This window comes from Hippoglossus hippoglossus, chromosome 21 (genome assembly GCF_009819705.1).
Source record: "Hippoglossus hippoglossus isolate fHipHip1 chromosome 21, fHipHip1.pri, whole genome shotgun sequence".
NCBI lineage: Eukaryota > Metazoa > Chordata > Actinopteri > Pleuronectiformes > Pleuronectidae > Hippoglossus > Hippoglossus hippoglossus.
In genome coordinates this window covers 24,198,644-24,217,979 of record NC_047171.1, presented here as the reverse complement: position 1 = coordinate 24,217,979, position 19,336 = coordinate 24,198,644, and the positions used below count along the sequence as shown (strand labels likewise).

The following is a 19,336-nucleotide window of genomic DNA, read 5'->3' as shown; positions in this document are numbered from 1 at the left end:
TATGGATCTCTCAACACACGTATTTGTTTACTCACAAATTTTGACCTCTCCAATATGGCAACAAAAGTGACACATGGTAGCGACATGTGTAACATTGGTCAATGAGATATCTATCTTTCTATATCTATGAGCATGAACCTAGCTCAGCAAACGCCATCTTACAAACACATTTGGGATGAGATAAAGACAAAATTTCCAACAGAGCCCAAAGAGATTGGGGAATTACATACTTGAATGAAAGCTAATGTGGACCTTTTCAATATTAGCAAATCAAACACAAGCCAAAGAAAATAGCAAGAGTGATCAAAATTAGACTTTGATAAAGAGTCAATTAACTCTGTGTACCCAGAGCACTGATGATGTCAGATATCAGAAAAAAGTTTATTAGTTGATTTTATTAATTGAAAAACTGATTATGAATGAATGGTAATTACATCAAAGCTGGTTTACTATTTTCATTTTATTTGTGAATGCACCTTTCCCAATTTTTTGCACACATCACGGTGGTGTGCCACCATGATAAAGGCATCACCATCCAGATTAGGTTAAAGTATCAAATACATTTGTTGAAAAAACATGGTGAACTGGAGAAAATTTGTCAACATGCTTTCATTTTAATGAAAATTCTTTAATGAGAACCTAAAAGAGGTATATGAAATATGAATGTCATCAAATGGCATATTCTCATCGTATAGTACAACAGCTTGTTAATAAAACCAGTAACCATGTGAAGAAATAATGAAAAAGTACCACTTTGCTCATCTGGTAGAGAAGAGGCTGGACAGCAGGATTCAAAATATATTCTGTACAGTTTGCGTATTTTTACTTTTTTTGCATTATTACTCTAAACTCATGTATGAGTACAACTCAATTGTGGTTATTAATATATAATCTTCTTGCTAAGATCAAGTATCATTCATAAATTAAGGTATTTATGAATGTGATCAATGATCATGCGATCCAAGTATTCTTTGAGTTTTAAAGTGTTTCAAATTACAATGACTTCATTCACTTTTATTACATTTAGAGTCAGAAAAATTTGAAATACTGACATAAAGACAGTATTATAACAATTTGCAAAAACTTTTCACTTTTATGCTTAACCAGAGATTTTTCTCTCAGAGCTTCGGCCAGCTCTAAAACCAGCTGGCCCAATCAAGCTCCTCTGATCTTGAGGGATAGTGCCAGTTCCTAGGCTTCCTCTCCCTCTCACAGCTGCTCCTCGGGCCCTTCATGATGTACTTGTGTATGACTGGAGATAAAAGAGACAATGACAGAGACAGTCACACTTAAATCAACCAATTTACAGAAATCCTTACCAGAGCATTCTGCCCACGTCCCTGTCCTAGTTTTAACATTGTGAATAGACTTTGGTAGGTTGCTTTTTTCGTATATTCTGGAAATATAATAAAAGAATGGCTACATTTTTTATATAATGATGGTGATCTGGATGGAGATCCTGAAAAATTGCATGACTTTTGATTGACTTTTACTCATTCACCTGCTACATTCAATAGTTTAAGCTTCACCTTGTTTCAAATAATTCTCTGTGTTCCAGCACAGTTGCATTACTTACCAGAGATGTGGATAGGTGTTGTCTTAGTATTGTGAAGCTCCGCTGACCACCATTAACAACCAATCCAGTGATGAGGAAGCCCAGTATACAAAAAAAACCCAGCAGGCCGACAAGCAAATACACTGTTAGAAAAGAGGACAATATGTCAGATGACTCAACTCTGCCTTTTGGAATATAAATGTTTAGTTAAATCAGAAATGGTATTACATGTGGAAACACTGAAAATTCAGTTAGATTTCAGTTTTCACTGCTAATTGGCATGCACTTACTGTGGTCATGCTTCAATGTTAAACTATTAACTTAGTATATTCAAAGATATATAGTGACATAAAGATGTTAAACATTTAGGTACTCAATAAATCGTACTTTCATGCAGACAGCTTTAGTGACACCTGATTACCTGACAGCTGAGTACATCTCTTCACAGCAGAGGATACGTTTATACAGTGGGTTATCTTAAAACAATACTCACATTCCCAAATGTGCATTAAAACTTTCACTGTCCAGGGAAATACAAACTGAAAATTTTGTACTAAAGTAAATGATGTTCAACATCAACCGGCACCTCCAGTGTATGAAAGATGTATGATTAAGTGCTTTGTATAGATGCACTGTAACGTACTTCGATTGGTGGATAAGACTGGAAAAGGGCTTCATAAGTACTGTCCATTTACCATGTAAAACTGTGATATTTTTATCACAAGGTCCATGTTCAAAATGTCCTGATTGAACAAAGCAGGTAGAGAAAAGGTGAAGAGACATAAATGTCTTGATGGTATGTTGCACCAGTCAACATTTCAAAGTTGATGGCACAAAAGAAGAAAGACGATCACACATTTTTGCATTAGTTTGGGCTATTTAATTTGGGGATGCTGAGTATTCAAGTAAACAAGAGTGACATACATGAGCTTCTGGATGGAGGATGGCTGGTGAATGCACAGTGAGGTTTACTGGCGACATGGTTGGAGTTGAAGAGTGCTGTCACAGAGATGCTCACACAGTACTCTACACCTGGCTGCAGGTACATGATCACTTTCTCTTCACTGTACGGCAGATTCAGTCTGAACTGAAACATACAAACCAGGAGATTAGGGGGGGGGAAATTAAAAGCAAATTGTGAGGAATAAATTATTTGTTATTTACCAAGTCTGAATATTTGGTATTGCTCCATCCTTAATATAAACACTGATGTCACTGCACAGATCTTGAATCAGAAATCAGTCTCTATTCACCTATACAGGGTTCCACCTGTGTTGCTGTTTAAAAAACATGGATGAGCTACTGTAATTCAACAGAGCATCTTAAAGGCCCCGTACACACCTGGTATTAACATCCTTCCCGAGAGATCCGATCATAAGTGGCCAGCACTTACGTACGTGTGTTCATGTCTGGCATTAAAGCGTATCCTGAATGTGTCTCCTGTGACCACTTGTGATCAGATCTCACTTCCTCGCTCTAGATGCAAATTAACAGGTATGTCATTTGTGTAAGTTAAGACCAAATAATGTTGTTTTTACCCAGTCTGAGTTTACAGATGTGTCCGATGTCACTGTTTGTGTGTGTCTGTGTGTCAGCATGAGAAAGAGAGGAGTGGGGGTGTCAGTCAACTATCAGGAAGTGCTGAATTAACCTTGTACAATGCAGTGAAGGATGCATTCGCGTTCACACTGCACATGTGTTCCAGACCACCTCTGAATGTGGTCTGGCATGATCCGATCGCTATCCAATCTAAATACATTCACCTGTACTTAGAGCTGTCCCCTTGTGATGGGATCACAAAAACCACATATGAATACCAGGTGTGTATGGGGCCAAACGTGTGAAAAGTGAGGCAGAGTTTAATCGCTAGTAAAATCATCTTAGGAGAAAAGAATACATGTCATGCTGTGATATGCTTTCTGGCCTTTTTGGCAAATGACAGCAAGACTAAAATAGGTAATTAAAAAAATACATGCCATAATTTGTCAATTTGTACAATTTGAATCCTTTGCAGTCACAATGTTGTGTAAAATTAACAATATATTTGTGACAGTTTTAAGATGAAACATGAGCTTGAACTTTACACCTTGAAACAGCATTTAGAATATAATGTTTGGACTTGGGAGGAATTACTAGAGTTTGGTTACTAATGTATTAATAAGCACGTTAATGCTTCAGTATGTTGTGGTGCAACAAATGTTCTTACTCTGTATGTAAAATCTGTACGGAAACTATTACCTATAGCTGGTAAATAAATGTATTGGAGTAAAGTAATATTAAGGAAAGTAATTTTTTCCTAAAAGTTGAATATTCTCCTTTGAATTGTCGTGGAGTAGGAGAATAAAGTAGTGCAGAATGGGAATCCTTAAAGAACTTCAGAAGTGTACTTGTTACCAGTAAATGTGTACAGTTTCATTATTTGTGTTATTATTTATGGAGCTGGTGCAACTTTCTTTCTTTGTTCAGCTTTCACCCATTTCTAGTTAACAGAAACTGTTGCCGTAGTAAGAGTGATGAAAATCATTTCCTGCGTCAAAGTACTGTATTTTTTCTCAAGAAAGAGTTGGCCACACACCTGGTGTTCAGAACAAGGAAACGAAACAACAACATATCCACCAAAGTGTAAAATGCATCAGTTAGTCTGTTAATGGAATCTTTTATTTTTTTGTAACACTCAAAGTTGGTAAAGATAAGAAAATAGAACCCACATCCCCTGGGTGTTTAACCTATATCTGTTTTTTTCTGGTTTTTAACCTTAATTTGGGGCAGGAAGTGTGATCTGACCATCATTCTGTTCAAAAATGGTTCAGCCCTCCACTTACATCTCATCATATTTGTACATTCTAGCTGGCACGAAAGCAGGCCAAAAGATTGAATATACAGATGTGAAGATGAATTCCTTTTTGTTCTCATCCGGCTGAACATTTTCTCAAACACAGGAAGAGGAAGACGTGGGTAAAACCACACACACACTGAAAAAGAGCCATTTTACAATAGATATGGGGCAAAAAGTGTGTTTCAAAACTGTATAGACCTTAAACAAGTCCTTAAAAGAGACAAAGAAGAGCTGCTCCATTGTTTGCTGATTTCATTAGTCTGTATTGTCCCAGCTCTGGTGCCATGCATGGCACTTCAAAAGACGATTTTTCTAATGATTTTTCTAGTTTTCTAGGGATTTTCTAGTGATTAACTAATAAATAATGAAATCATTTCTCATAGTTACACATTAGCTCTTTAGTGCTGCAAACACTGTTGGTGAAACTGAAGGTTAGGAAAAACCAAAACAACAATCCTACAGTAGAGTCAAAATAGGAATATAAAAATACTGAGAAGTGCAACTGTGTAACAAATACCTGTGCCCCATCCCTGGTCCTTCGCACATGCAGGATCACTGCTTTGTATAGATTCTCCAGCTGCAGGTTACACTGGAGGCCCTTTGTTGCAGGAGGTTTGAGCTGCAGGATCAAACAGTTCCCACAGCCAGACACAGACACATCAAGAGGTCCCAGCACAGCTATGGGGAGAAACATTTATTTAATTTCATCAACTAAGACGAGAGTAATCACAGGACAAAGAATTGTCATTTAAAAAATGAAGCAGCCTAATGATGGTTGCCCTTTGAGGGAGATGAGGAGATGTTGGGCAACATATTGTAAAATATTTGTGTGTAACATATTTTTAACTGTGTCTGTGGTGTCTCACTGTCTGACATAGGCTGGAACCCGCCTGATTCGGTCCAGCTAGATGTCTGGGTGGTTGTGAAGGCTTGGACTCGGGCTTTGTAGCGAGTGTACGGGTCAGTGAACACTCTGGTTAGGTTGCACATCTGTCCAGCTGTCAGCTCCAAACAACCCACCACTGGTCTCCACAAGTTCTTCCTTCAAAGTGAAAGAAGATACAGAAACGGAAAGAGAAAGACTGATTATAATATCACCAAGAACGTTGTTGATTGATATATCATCACCACAGCAAGTGAAACATAGTGCTGACACCACTGATGTTGTTTACAGCTTCATAAAAACTGGACTGTTAAAGGAATTAGAAAAGCTTCAGAAACAAAAATTAAACATGACACACTATACAGAACGAGGCGGAAGCTAAACAAACTAATAAGTGAACAAATTAGTGAATGGAGGGGTATTTATTTTTATTGCTTTTATTCCTAGTCATGTACTTTTTGTTACTTTGTTTAAATTAACTTTGTTTTATACAAATATTAAAACTGTTACATTTAACACCTCTTATAAGAGGCCTATTCATACAGTCGATGGGCTGACATCCAGCTGACAGTTGATTTGTGAGCAATGTGATAATGAAGAAGATGTTATTATATAATTAGGGTTTTGTTATTTGTAGTTTGTCCAGAAATCATCAGAAAATCTGTGCATCAGTGATAGATGTTAAGATGTAGGACATTGGTAGTTCAGCAAGTGCAATCAAGGGGTCATACATATTGGTACTGAGTCTGCCTCAATGTGTTATGTCCTCTCTCTACCCGTCTCTTGATTGAATACCTGTCGTTGACAATTTGGACGGTGAAGTGTGTGTCGGAGGGGGTCCCAGGACCTGGCAGGAAGTTGAGTGTATGCTCCATGTTGAAGGACGAGATGGAAACATCAGAAGGTGGTGTGAGAGAAACAGCAAACACTATAAAGGGCGAGAATAAGAACATAAATTTAAAAGAGAGTGAGTGATTATTTAAATTTTAAATGACTCAGTCCTGTCTTCATCATTATTTTACTTACTTTCTGCCAAAATGCAAGAAACAGTTAATTCTGAACGATTAAAATGAATTGCCAAGATTTACATACACACATCAACACGCACACCTCTATATACAGCTTATACTGTAAGTATATGAACAAAAGTGTAAAAATACAGATAAGCAGCTGATTAAATAAATAAAACAAAAAACAAAAAGCATTACCGAGGTGTAACTGCAGAAGAAGTGTCCACAGACCCATTGTCTGTCCATAGACTGTTATGACCCGCAGTTGAATGTCTTGTGCAAAGTTGTTATGACTCCTTTTGCTTTCAAGCACACAACATATAGAAAGGGATGGGAGGGAGCTGAGGGTATGAGGGGGGTTGTTTTCTTCATGTAGCGTTCTGAGTTTCTATTTCCCCAGAAGTCCCTCCCTCTGTATACTGCCCTGCAAATCCTGCAACTAACTCAGTGAGTTTTATTGTCACTGGACAGAAACAGCAAATTTGACATTGCCTTTAATTTGTTTTGTTCTGTCCCAGTTTTATTGTTATCCTTCTGATGTACTTGTCTGTACAAAGTGAAATTGAACAAATTACACATGGTCAACTTGCTGTTGCTTTTCCTGCAATAATTCAATTGAAAGAACACAACTTACCAAATAAAATGCTACTTTATTATTGTGAAAAAAGCATGTGCACAGCTTAAGAATGAGTAACAGGATACATTGACTATTTTGGCACTGAGTTTAAAGGATGGCAGGATTTTACGCTCAATATGGAAAATTACATTTTCACAGTTTCTGAATTTTAATACACTGTTTGATTAAACATACAGATACAAGCATAATGACACATGTAACAGTAATAATACACGTATCCTGTGGCAATGTGTAACTTTACATAAGTTCATTGGTAATGATTCTACACTGACCATGACGATGACCATACGATTAATCCATACAAATTTTATCAAAGCATCACATTTTTTTTTGATAATACTCAATTTAGTTTCAGCTCTAGTTCAAGATCAATACATATTCTGGAGACAGTAAATTCTCTTAGGACCTTTAAGCACTATTCCTATTTATTGACCTTTTCTCTCAAATTCAATGTCTAGTGCACACTGAAAGACAATGTCATAAGTTAAAATCCCATTTGAAGAAACCTTTGCACTTTTGCACACGTCATCAGTGATATTGAGACTAATACAGCTGAAGAAATGTTGTCAAGTGTACCTACTTTCCCTCAGTTAACAAGCAGCATGGAAATGTAACCCTAACCCCCTAACCCTAACCCTAACAACAACACAATTACTAATGTGTACGGTTGTGTTGTTTACATGGGGAGAGACAGCATTTTCACACTTATTCTGATTCAACAAAATCTCTTCTGTCTCTACTGCACAAACTTGATGTGAAATCAATCAGTCATTAACTCAAAACATTATAAAATATTCATATAGCTGCCAACACAGAGTAAGTAAAACAGCACTTACAGAAGCACAAAGAGTACAGTTTGACCCAAAGTTAGGTGTCTTTCTAAAGAGAATTACTCACCAAAAATCTGTTGTCAAAATCAGAATTTAGACCAGTGCCAGTCTTTCTTTGGATTTAACACATTATGAAATAATGAAAAGACTCCAAATGGAAAACTTGTGGACTTCTACTATAAATTCTGTAACACATCTGTGCATGGACGCCCCATATATCCAGAGTGCTCCTCTTCCTCCACATCTTCATTAGAAGAGCAGGAAACTGTTTCTATGGCCACCTCCTTGGTATCCCAAGTTTGTGAAGGTTGAATTAGACTGATGTTGTTCTCCTCTGAGGCTGAGTGAGACTGTGGCTCTACCTCTCCCAGGTCTGGATGAGATTCCTCCTCCCCTTTCTTCTCATTCCTTCCAAAGGTTAATGTGAGGAGATTCACATCCTGGTTGTGTGTCTTTCTCATCACCTCCTTCTTCTCCCTATTTGTCTCTTTTATTCCTACTGTCAAACTGTCTGTGCTCTTTTTATGGTTCAGTCCAGCACTGGAATGTATCTCTTTTGAAATTGGGACTTCAGGCTGTAAACTGAAGTCTGATATTTGGTTTGAAAAGATATTGAGCTGTGGTTCAGGCTCTGGAAACAAGGGGGCTGACAAAGAGGATGAGCCCACCCGCAGTGAATAATCTCCTCTGCACCCATCATGGCTTTCTGTTCCACTTTCCACATCACTCTCATCTGATGACTGGTTGCTCCTCTTTTCACCTGAAGAGATCAGTGTTGGCTTAACATTCAAAAAGGAAGAGGAAGACGAGCTGTAGGGATCAATGACCACAATCCCTTCAACATGATTAATGGATGTCTGAGTCAGAAAAAAGCAAAAAAAAGACCAGTTACACAGCAGATATTGAACAGATGAATCAGGTTATTGATCAATGAAGATTTTGACTTTTTGATAGATAGTGAGTCCTTTATCAAATAAAATGACTGAACCCGTCTTAGTTCCAGAACCTAAATTGAACATAATGTCATGAACGTCAATGTTAGAGTACACAACAGTTTGTCTCTGTGTTTTGGCTCTATGATAGGCTGGAGATCTGTCCAGGGTGTACCATGCCTTTCACCCAATGTCAACTGGGATTGGCTCCAGCAAGACTGGACCTACCTATGCACTTAAAATCTGCCTGTAGAAGATCAATTCAAATAACGGAGGTAACAGAACACAACAGCGACAACCAACATTTGGACAACCTTGCACTTCACTCGCACCTACAACTTTCTAAAATCTAAATGCATCTTTTACTCACCAGGACCAGTGGTAGTCGCCTCCTTTTCAGACAGATGGAACCAGTGAACCACAGAATGGCCAGGATAACCACACCTAACATCAGCAATGAACAGAATACAGCTGAGAGCCAGGGGTCTGTAGAAACAAGAGATGGTTCACAACAACAACAAGAGGTTTTGAAAGTATTATGGTAAAAATTAAGTGATATAGATGACCTCATGAGCTTATTATCAGATGATTTTGATGATACTGAAATTGAATAAAACCAATTATAGACGGTATCAATGAAAGGCATCCACAACATATTAATATGCTGCTTACTGTGTGAAAGTTAATACTCTGCAAGTATGTTGCTTGTATCCTATTTTGAATGCAGACAACTATGAGTAAATAAAAAGATTCACATTAGAATTCTCTGTTAGGATTCAGAACTGATTCACAAATCTTTATTTGTAATTATTAGTTAATAACTTTATGTTGACGGACGAAACAGCATCAGGCCAATGCCATTCTATCCAACAGCTCCCATCCCCTACACTCTGAATTCCAGACTTTGCCTTCCGGCTCTCGATTCAGATTTCCACCTGTGTGTAGAATTTAGTGGTTAGGTTGCATGTTGCAGCTGAATACCCCTCACCCTCACCTTTCGAAACATGAAAGAGAACCTGTGGTAGCCTTCAGTCGTCATAAAAACTCAAACTTAGTTTGTCCAGTTTTGACTACTGTAAAAAACCAGGGCGGCCTCCGTAGAGAGGACCTGCTCCTGATGTAAATATAGAGTAAATATATTCAAATATAAAGGGCCCATTCTAGGGAAAAGAAAAAAAAATCGTACAAGTTAGATGATTACATAATAGTGAAAACATCAGTACAATTATTTTATATTCATTTTCTGCCAATAGATCCCTTTCAAATAAATCTTACACACTGGACCTTTAAGATAGCAGGTACAAGCACTCATCCCCTCAGCCTTTCTCTTTTAAATGCAGGATGGGGGAAGAGTTAGTGTGATCAGTATGCCTGTACGCTGCACTATATTTGGACTGTCTGACTCTTGCACTTGATCTTATTCATTCAGTTTTTTCCCCTTCTTGTGTATTTATATGCTATTTACATGGTATAATTTGTATATATATATATATAACTGTAGTCAGAGCTCCTCCCATTTCCCTTATTGCACTATATGTCCATGTTCTTTTAGGTCTTATGTACTTCCTTATGTGTTGTACTTCTTGAACAGGGTTAGGGTAAAGGTCAGGGTTACTTACATAATGTACATACCCCATGCACACTGTATATACCCTAATCATGCAATGCTAACTATTTTACATTTTAATGATGCCATTTCATAATACCATAAACATATGAAAAGGTGTTGTATTTTGCATAATGACATTTTGAGAAAAAACAATTATAGGCTACTGTAACATACACCATTACTGCTGTATATACCATGATACAGTCGTATTATTCAGCATAGACAAGAGTTATCAAAGTAGGGCAGTTAACTCCAGTACTGACAAAATGTTAACAAACAGTTGTCCAACACACAAAACCTCAAAAACCTCTAGTCAAGTGATGAAAACAAGTCAAATCATTGTCTGTTTCTTTTAAAAAGCCTACCTTCTTTAAATTACGAGATAGGGCTTCTTTTGACAATTTCAAAGATTTCCAAGGGCAAATTTCACAAACAGGCTCAATGATACAAATTACCTGAAGTGGCGCCTGTTGAGGAATTTTGGAAAATCCTCACACATTACTGTATATGCCACTATATATTAATGTATATTGTATATTACACATCATATCTGTACAGGAGAATAGTCTAAATTCCCCATATACTCCCTTCTCTCTCTAAGCAGTACCCAAGGTTAGGTTAAAGATAAAGGGCCAACCAACAATGCATTGTAGCATCTATGTTGAGGGACTTTCATCTCTAACTCAGATGTGCAAGACAGAGAGACACCAACTTAAACTCTCACCGACTTTAACTATTTTGCGTATTTCACCAGTGGCAAGACGCAAGGACACAATGTGATTTAGTTATGCATACTTTAGGCTTAACTATCCAATAGGATGTGAACACCTACATGTAACATAGAGAGTGACAGCAATTCTAGCAATTCATGGATGTGCTGTTAGAATGGGTGACGCAAGTAGAGGAAGATATACTGGGCTGCTGTGGGAGACATCTTCAGACTTGGGGGGTGACAATTGCTCATGTTACTCTGTTAGCGTTTGTACATTGTTCCACCTTCTGGTCTCCTTGATGCATCAAGTCTACATTAAAATCATCTGCATAAGACATCAGCTGCTGCCTGAGTTCTCCTTTCACCAGCTTCCAGAAAAGTTCCATAACAGCGCCTAGCCGACAACTAGCAGCTAGCTGCCGCTCGGATAGCTGACAGCACCCATCTGTCACCTATGCATAATTTTAAGCCCTAATGTAATTCTAACAGGTTAATTCTACTCAAATGAAACCACCAAAAATGTTAAGTTCATAGGTACAAAGACCATATGACCTGTACCTGCAGTATAGATGCTAGGGGTGGAAGAACATACAGGTTGACTGTAGTTGGACGCCTTGGACTCAAGTGTATCCAAGATGCAGATAGAGATGCAGTACTGTCTGCCAGGGGCCAGGTCCTCCAAAATCTGTCTTCTCAGGGACCTGATGTCCTTGAAAAACTGCACAGAGATGACAGACCACTGTTAGATAAGTACTAGACTCAGAGGAAACATCGAGACAAACACAGCATTACTCACACTCAGTAAGCGATTTGTTAATTTTTTATACATAATGTATGCACATGTGTATATTTAATGTGCCTATATAAATGATTAAATTGTGAGAATTGTTTGGTGATTCTATATGCTTAACATTCACACTTTATAAACTTGCATGCGGCAGGATACTGTTTTCACTCCTGTGTGGCTTTTTAAGAATTCTGGCATTATGGACTGACCCAGTCAATTAACACCCGTTTAGTAGTAATCATGCCTGTGGCTAGTGACCAATTATCAATTAAAAGTAGTTAATTGGTTGATTTAGTAACTGAGGAGGGAATTATTTTTTAACATTTGGCCAGGTTGGTTTGGATATACATTTATTTTTCTGAAGTGAAAAGCACTAAATAGCACCCCTGAACAACAAAATACAATAACAGTTCACAGCTGACAATTTCACAGTTGAGAGATCTTTTGAAATCATTATTGTGGTGTCTGATAAGTCCAACAACCTATGAATGTATGACTCAAACTCGACTTGATGAATTTCACCTGTATCAGCAGCATAAAGCCAACGTCAACACAGCCTGCTGTATTTTTTAAGCATTGCTAATTTGAATGCCCTGTTAAACCTCTTAGTCGTGATGGCATAAGAAGAAAAAATCTGCGTTGTTAAGACACTATGTGAGCCCATGTACAATACCTTGGCTCTTTCTGCACTGTTGCATTCAATCTTGAGTTTGTAACTGAGTTTGGCATAGATCTCTCTTCTGTGTTCCATGGGGGGGTGAAGGTCCACACAAAGATTCCTTCCACAGGTTGTCACAGTCAGGTGTGGCAGGTCCAACTGAGCTGGAGGACACAGACCAGACACAGGGTAAACAGCGTTGCAGCAGAATCCAATACAATTGAAGTAAATTGTGACCGATTCTTCAAACGTAAAAAAAACAAAGAGAAAAAGAAAAAGAAAATGCCTCCATTCCTGAGGTTCTGCATTACATTAATGAGAGCATATATAAAAAAATATCTTACCTTTTTGTCCACCTCACCATCTAGTTTGGATGTATATGAAAATTTGTTTTTGATGTAAAACGTTATTTATGAATGCTGATTTCATGAGAAACTTGATTTACAATAAAATTGTCTAACACGAAGATCTGTTCAGAGGGAACCATTCTGTAGCACCCCTGTATGACTGCAAGTGTATTGAAGTTCTTTTATATTTCCAATTACTGGTAACAGAGTGATACATCTCTATAGAGAATGTCATCAGTATGAAAAGTTGCATAATCCTGATTCAACTTTCATTCATATTAACAGATAATCAGTTCAGTTGCAAATTGTCCAGTTGTGGGACTAATAAAGGGTTATTTTATCTCCTGAACCACAATCTGAGTTTTGGATCAAGTAGCTCATGCAAAATAAGGTCTGTCAGGTTAAGTAGGCTAGAGCTGATATTTGAAGTGTTAAAACTACATTTAATCAAAATTTTTGTAAATCAAAGTATCAATAACTGCTCAATATCAGGAGATAAACAAAGGCCAAAAACCTGAAGCATATACTACGAAGCTCATTCACTTCCTATCAGGGTAAATCACAGTGGTAACTTGTGCTGAACGGCTAACTTGCTCCAGAGCAGGTTAAGTTGGAGATAAGAGACCTGTACTACGAAGCAGGATTTGCGATTTTCGGGGTAACTTCAGGTCTACTTCAGAGTTTCCAGTCCTACGAAGCTCATTCACTTAGTGTCGGGGTAAATCACCATGGTAACTTGTGTTGAATAGCTAACTTACTCTGGAGCAGGTTAAGTTGGAGATAAGAGATCAACCTGTATAAAAGCTCTGCCCGACGATCAATCACTTCCTTTGAAACATGACATCAGCATTCTTAGAAGACCCTAGAAATACTTTATATTTACACCAAGACCAGGTCATCTCCACGGAGACAGACATGTTTTTTTACAGTAGCTCAGACTGGACAAACTAAACACCTTTTGAGTTTTTATGACAACTGAGGGCTGCCACAGGCTCTCTTTCATGTTTTGAAGGGGAGGGTTACGTGAGGGGTATTCATTTAAAACAATGTCTGGTTGGTTAAGTCGATCTTCTAACAAAGATTCATCTAGGAGTTTTTACGGAATACTGCTTACAAAAATGATTCTAACACATCATCCTTGGTGGAGGTAATCAAATCCAAAGAGAGAAAAGGATGCAATGGCAGGACTGTTTGAAAGAGAATGTATCAATTTTCATTATTTATCCCTATTATTGAACATCATCTATTTCAACACAGTTGCACTTACTGTCTTCGAAGGGTTTAAATCCTGAGTGAATCACTGCTTGTGAGGCCTGTCCTTCCTGCACTGTCACAACCCGGATAAAGTGGACTTCTCTTTGGTCGTGAAAAGCACCTGTGAGGTCACAAACCAAAGGGGAGTGGACATTCTCACAGCCAGCCACTGGCACCCAGGATGTCCCCCTTCAGGAGGAAAAGAATACGACTTAATGGTGTGACAAGAACAACAAAAAAATGTATTCTTTGCACCAAAATGTACTGGGGATGTAAGTTTGACAGAGAGGGGTAGAGAGGGAGTATGTTTTACTAATGTAATTTGACCTCTAAAATCATCATCAGCAATTGCAGTTTCACATTAAAGGTCTATGAGTGCCTATCCATAAAAATGCATTTCTTTTGAAGCACATACAGGAAATGGTCAAGAATCAGCTGTAGCTTTACACTTACCACTGTAGATGAACTGAGCAAAACAGACAACTGCTTGATTTGACTGAATGATGTGTGGCCAATATTTTATCTGTCTCAGAATGTTTTATTCTGGTTAGGTTTGACATGGTGGTTTGTGTATTACACATTTGCAAATACTGATTGATGCCATTCAAACCAACAAGCATCATGGCAAGTGTCATGAAAAGTAGGTGCCAAATGTTACAAAATGAACAAAGGATTATTTTTTTCTTGAAGTAGAAGCCAGTGTGCCTAGTTTATGAGGACTTAGTTGTGGCGATGAAAAAACAACAACAACGTTGTGCTTCATTACAGCTCCGAAACATGCTAAACTGAATGAGTGTGACAAATGTACTTGCATAAAGTCCCATTTTAGGTGGAGTTTTGCTTGTAAATACCTCTTGTTTACCATTATTAAAGAAAAAGGCAATATTTTTGATTGTGCCCCTGAATTTATTAATGTTCTCCTTGGGAAAACAGTAAGCACCAAGCCCTGACATTTTCTACCTTAAATACACGTTGTCACAATGACTGTTCATTGTTCAGCGACTCAGTGTCAGAATTCTGGTCAGAAGCAAATTTGTAGTCTAAAAGGGAATTTCTGTGCAACTTTAAAGATCGGTCATTATGACAAAACTGATCAGTCCCTGATGCTATCTTAAAAAAAAGAGAAAAGCTGAAAACGTATAAAAAAAAAACAAATCAAGGGATGCTTGTGTTGTTACTGGCTTGTGTTTCCATCTGGACGGTCTGTCTAATACTGGACTCAGTTTAGCACATAGATCAAAGAGCACAGCTCTAGGGAATCTAACTCAGCTCATGCCAGTCATCATCATGGCCCAATAAATCTTTGTGGTCCCTGAACACTTGTTTCCTCCTTCAATTCGCACAGTCCTCTAACAGTGCCAACATTACGCATGGGTGTCACCGAAGAACTTATATATTTACAGCAACTGGACGGATCGTTTAGCACCTTGCCAAATTCTATAATCTGACTGCAATTCACCACCTCACGTCTGCATTGCCAATTTCCGGTCCCCCCACATTCAACCAGCATAAGTGAGGTTATCTTGAGTTGACATGTAAGTCAAAAGTAAAAGACCAATGTTATCAATCTGCTGTTCAACAAACATGTAGAAAAGTAATAGCTACAACAGTTTGGTCTGCAGTCTCCTGGCAATGTGTTTTCCCAACCACAGCGAGGTGGTTAAGCTATGACTGAGTTGTTATGGAGAATAAAGGCTGTCTATCTGTAGTCTAAGTGATTATGTCAGTTCACCAAGAATCTGGTAAAATCTTATAAACTTAGCTACTGTGTGAGACAAACCACCACCCAACTTCTCTCAACCAGTTGTACCTGCATGCAGTAAACCACAGCAGCAGCAGCAGCAGCAGCATCGGAGGGAAGACAGAGAAGTGATACTAATGCATGTATGTGTCCTTAATTCAACGTAAACTTAATTATTATTATTATTATTATTTACTTGACTGAATTGTTGTTAGATTTGCTTCCAGTCCCAGATTGTTGAGTTAATTGTTTGATTTGTTTCCAGTCACAGATTGTTGAGTTAACTGAGACTTTGCTGTCGTGAACATTACTGTTGCTCATATAGAAACAGTATTTAGTTGTAATGTCAGATGCTCTAAATCACGTTTTATAGAGTAAATATTATGTAATGGAGCTTCCTGCACACACATATATATGATCAATATGTTTCTCTAAATCAGAGAACATTTTTGGTGTATCCTGTCACAGTCATTTTCTCGTGCTTTGTGAAAAGAAAATGTCCTTTCTTACTTTTCTAATTCCTAATTCTCCTTCACAATAATTGACTGCATGTTCACAATCAGATAGACAAAAATAATTATTATCAGTGTATATGAAGGAGTAGAGACAATAGAATGTACCGGAGGCCCCAAATTTGAGCTTTGAAAGCCAAAATAGTTCTCCATGGGTTAATGCCCCTGGACCCGCCAGCAGGCTACTTTTTCACACTAGCTTGCTATTCCATATCCTTGTGGAATACCCTGGCAATGACAAAATTATACCAAAACCATTTAGTAAAGAGGTCACAGTTTGATACACCTTTGAAGAGGTGTATCAAAAATCATTTTTGCCATGGATTGTTTTTTTTCTTGTAACTTTGTTAAGATAAGTCCTATACAATAAAGTTATTATTTAAGAGAACCATTGCAGTTGCTTTACAGAAATTCCATTGCGGGGGGCAATATATTGGCTCATATATCAGTATCTGAAATTTTGTATTCCCCAATATCAGTAATAGCCAATGCTATTACTGATATGCCATTTCAGCATGCCAGAGCTCTAAATAAGATTAACAGTAATGAAAAAAACCATATATATCCATACAAATGCATCTAAAACCCACTTGTCAGTGATAATGGTGACATTGTAGAACACTCCAGTGGGGGTCCTTGGTCCTGGTTGCCATTTCAACATATGGCTTGGGGTCAGGATAAGGTTGACAGGCGGGGGCAGTTCACTCATAGCTGCAAGTACAATCAGATAGTCAATGGAAATACAAATATAATAACTTTCAAAATGTATTTGTACTGAAGTCTTAGTTTTATTTCTGTTTGTAGTCACTGCAAGTATATTTTATGCTGTGCTAAGCCATTCTGTGCAATCCAGAGATATCCAAAGGTATTGTTGGGATTCAGGTCATGTGCTTAGAACAACCGAAGGCCTACAGGAAACACCTCTAGTAAAGCAGTGTCTCTTGGTTTAACTACACCACTTAACTGTGTACTCACCTAACGGGATCTGCCATGTGAGCAGCCAAATGAAAGGAGTCATGACAGCTGGAGCAGAACTGCAGCCATCACACCTCTGTTAACCATGTCTGTCATCAGAGATCTGCAGTTAGCCTCACTACGAATTTGAAAACACATAATCTTATATCAATCAAACTTTTATTTGTATAGCCCATATGCACAAATCACAATTTGTCTCAGTGCTTAGCAAGGGGTGACATCCTCTGTTCTTAACCCTCAACGAGAGTAAGGAAAAACTGCCAAAAAGACCTCAGAGAGAGCCACATGTGAGGGATCCCTCTCCCAGGACGGACAGAAGTGCAATAGATGCCAAGTGTATCGAGTAGTTACATTCAGTTTTAGTTACTCGGGACGACAAACGAAAATGGGAGTAATTTATTTTGAAGTTATTTCTGCTGTGAAGTGAGTCTCTGCCACTTCAGTCTGTTTTCATATTAGTAACAGTTAACGTGACAGTTAAATGTCGTCTTAGCATCATACATTCAGTTGAACGTTATTTTCATGAGGACAAATGCCTTCATATTAAAGAATGTGTCTAGAAATCAACAAAGCTTCATCCCTCTCTCCAGGTGCCCATTGAGTCGCTAACATACTTTCCTTTCTAAACATGTGAATAACTGACAAACCGAAGCTTTCACAATTACTCAGAAGCTACAAGACGAGTGTAATATGTTTGTAATATCATAGACCTGTTCTTACCACAAGAGCCTCGGTGTATCATTATTTCCGCTACAGTTCACAGCGGATACTCGTGATGCCTTTATGAACCTCCGGAACAGTTGCAACCCCCCCAAAAAGCTCACTTCATAACAAATGACATAATAATACTAATAGACTTGTTTATAAATTACTTTTCTTTTGCAGATACAGTGGTTAAGAGACACTTTGTTTGTATGGAAATGTTAGACTGTCCATTAAAGTATTTTAGCATAAAACTTTGAAAGAAGACACGCATAATGGAGGCTATTCTTATGGTATGTTACAATGCAAATACATATAAAAAATACAAAGCATTTTCACAAGAGTCCTCTGCTTTAGCCGTCTCAAATTTGAGCTCGCCTCATCATGTTTACTGAATTCGGTAACCCAAATACTCCTTGGTTGTATAAAAGTTGCAGTTTTTCCGGTAGGTCCTAAATGCATCGTCTGGGGAAGTGCTGATAGAAAGTCATGTGACTAAGCTGAAATGAACGAGCCTCAGAACAGTGTACCTCGCGGGAGCGCGCACTGCTACAGCGGAAAGACCTTTATATACAGTCTATGGGTAAAGACGCTCCCAGTCGTAATCAACTCTATGGCAACGTACAGTTTAAAAACTATATAATTTCGTTTGTTGGTGTTTATTTATGATGACAAATGTCCGATTCCTGTTGTTTATGAATGTTATTTGACTGGTTGAAGACGCATTTCCTTGCTATTGACTGATCAGCCAATATTTCTGAGGACGAGTTCGTCGACGTTAAAACGTGGGAAAATCCCAAACTGCCTAAAACTCAACTCAGTTACATATATCAGTGTTGATATGTATGTGTGCTGCAAAGAGCAACATGTTCCATTTATTGTGAAAAGTCAGGAAGCAGCTCATTTCCTAAACACTACTAATTGACTGCGATGAAAAACGCCTTTAGTTCAAAGAAAGATAGAAAGGAGAATCCATGAAAAGCTCAGAGCCCCCTTGGTGACATTAGTGAGGAAAAACATTTTGTGGGAACCAGCTCCTGACCAGCTAGGAGATAACTAATTTGTTCCCCTTTTTCATTCTTTACTGACAATACCAGGTGAACTGACCTGAAGAAGCCTCAAATAAGAGAGATGAAACGTTTGCAGCAAATATGGTGCAAAACACATTCACACACCTGCAACACAAATGTGAAGTCATTGACAATATATCAATGAGAGTTGCACACCTGTCGGATATTTGCTCACAAATACTTTCTTTTCTCTTGGATATTCTTCTTGCACAAACACAAGATAACAACTACCACTGCTTGAATCTGCCGTCACAAATGCTGTTTTTCGGTAAAACATTACAAGTTC

General features: G+C 38.0%; 2 protein-coding genes across 3 annotated transcripts; both read right to left on the bottom strand.

Annotated features, from left to right (window-relative positions):
* Window positions 1–471: 471 nt before the first annotated feature.
* Window positions 472–7,193, bottom strand: LOC117754518 (interferon alpha/beta receptor 2-like). Its single transcript, XM_034573419.1, has 7 exons — window positions 6,483–7,193; window positions 6,070–6,202; window positions 5,258–5,433; window positions 4,909–5,069; window positions 2,480–2,642; window positions 1,577–1,698; window positions 472–1,252 (listed from the first exon to the last, which is right to left on the bottom strand). Exons 1-7 carry the CDS (start codon window positions 6,517–6,519, stop codon window positions 1,232–1,234), a joined length of 813 nt encoding a protein of 270 aa, XP_034429310.1. The 5' UTR covers window positions 6,520–7,193; the 3' UTR covers window positions 472–1,231.
* A 643-nt stretch (window positions 7,194–7,836) lies between these two features.
* LOC117754506 (interferon alpha/beta receptor 2-like) lies at window positions 7,837–18,583 on the bottom strand. 2 transcript variants are annotated; one of them, XM_034573392.1, is made up of 8 exons: window positions 17,999–18,583; window positions 17,279–17,367; window positions 16,894–17,014; window positions 14,064–14,239; window positions 12,465–12,613; window positions 11,563–11,722; window positions 9,054–9,169; window positions 7,837–8,608 (listed from the first exon to the last, which is right to left on the bottom strand). In XM_034573392.1, exons 2-8 carry the CDS (start codon window positions 17,319–17,321, stop codon window positions 7,928–7,930), a joined length of 1,446 nt encoding a protein of 481 aa, XP_034429283.1. In that variant the 5' UTR covers window positions 17,322–17,367; window positions 17,999–18,583; the 3' UTR covers window positions 7,837–7,927. The 2 variants fall into 2 exon arrangements, with proteins under 2 accessions (XP_034429283.1, XP_034429284.1); XM_034573393.1 differs by lacking the exon at window positions 17,999–18,583 and having other exon boundaries at window positions 14,064–14,171.
* Window positions 18,584–19,336: the final 753 nt, after the last annotated feature.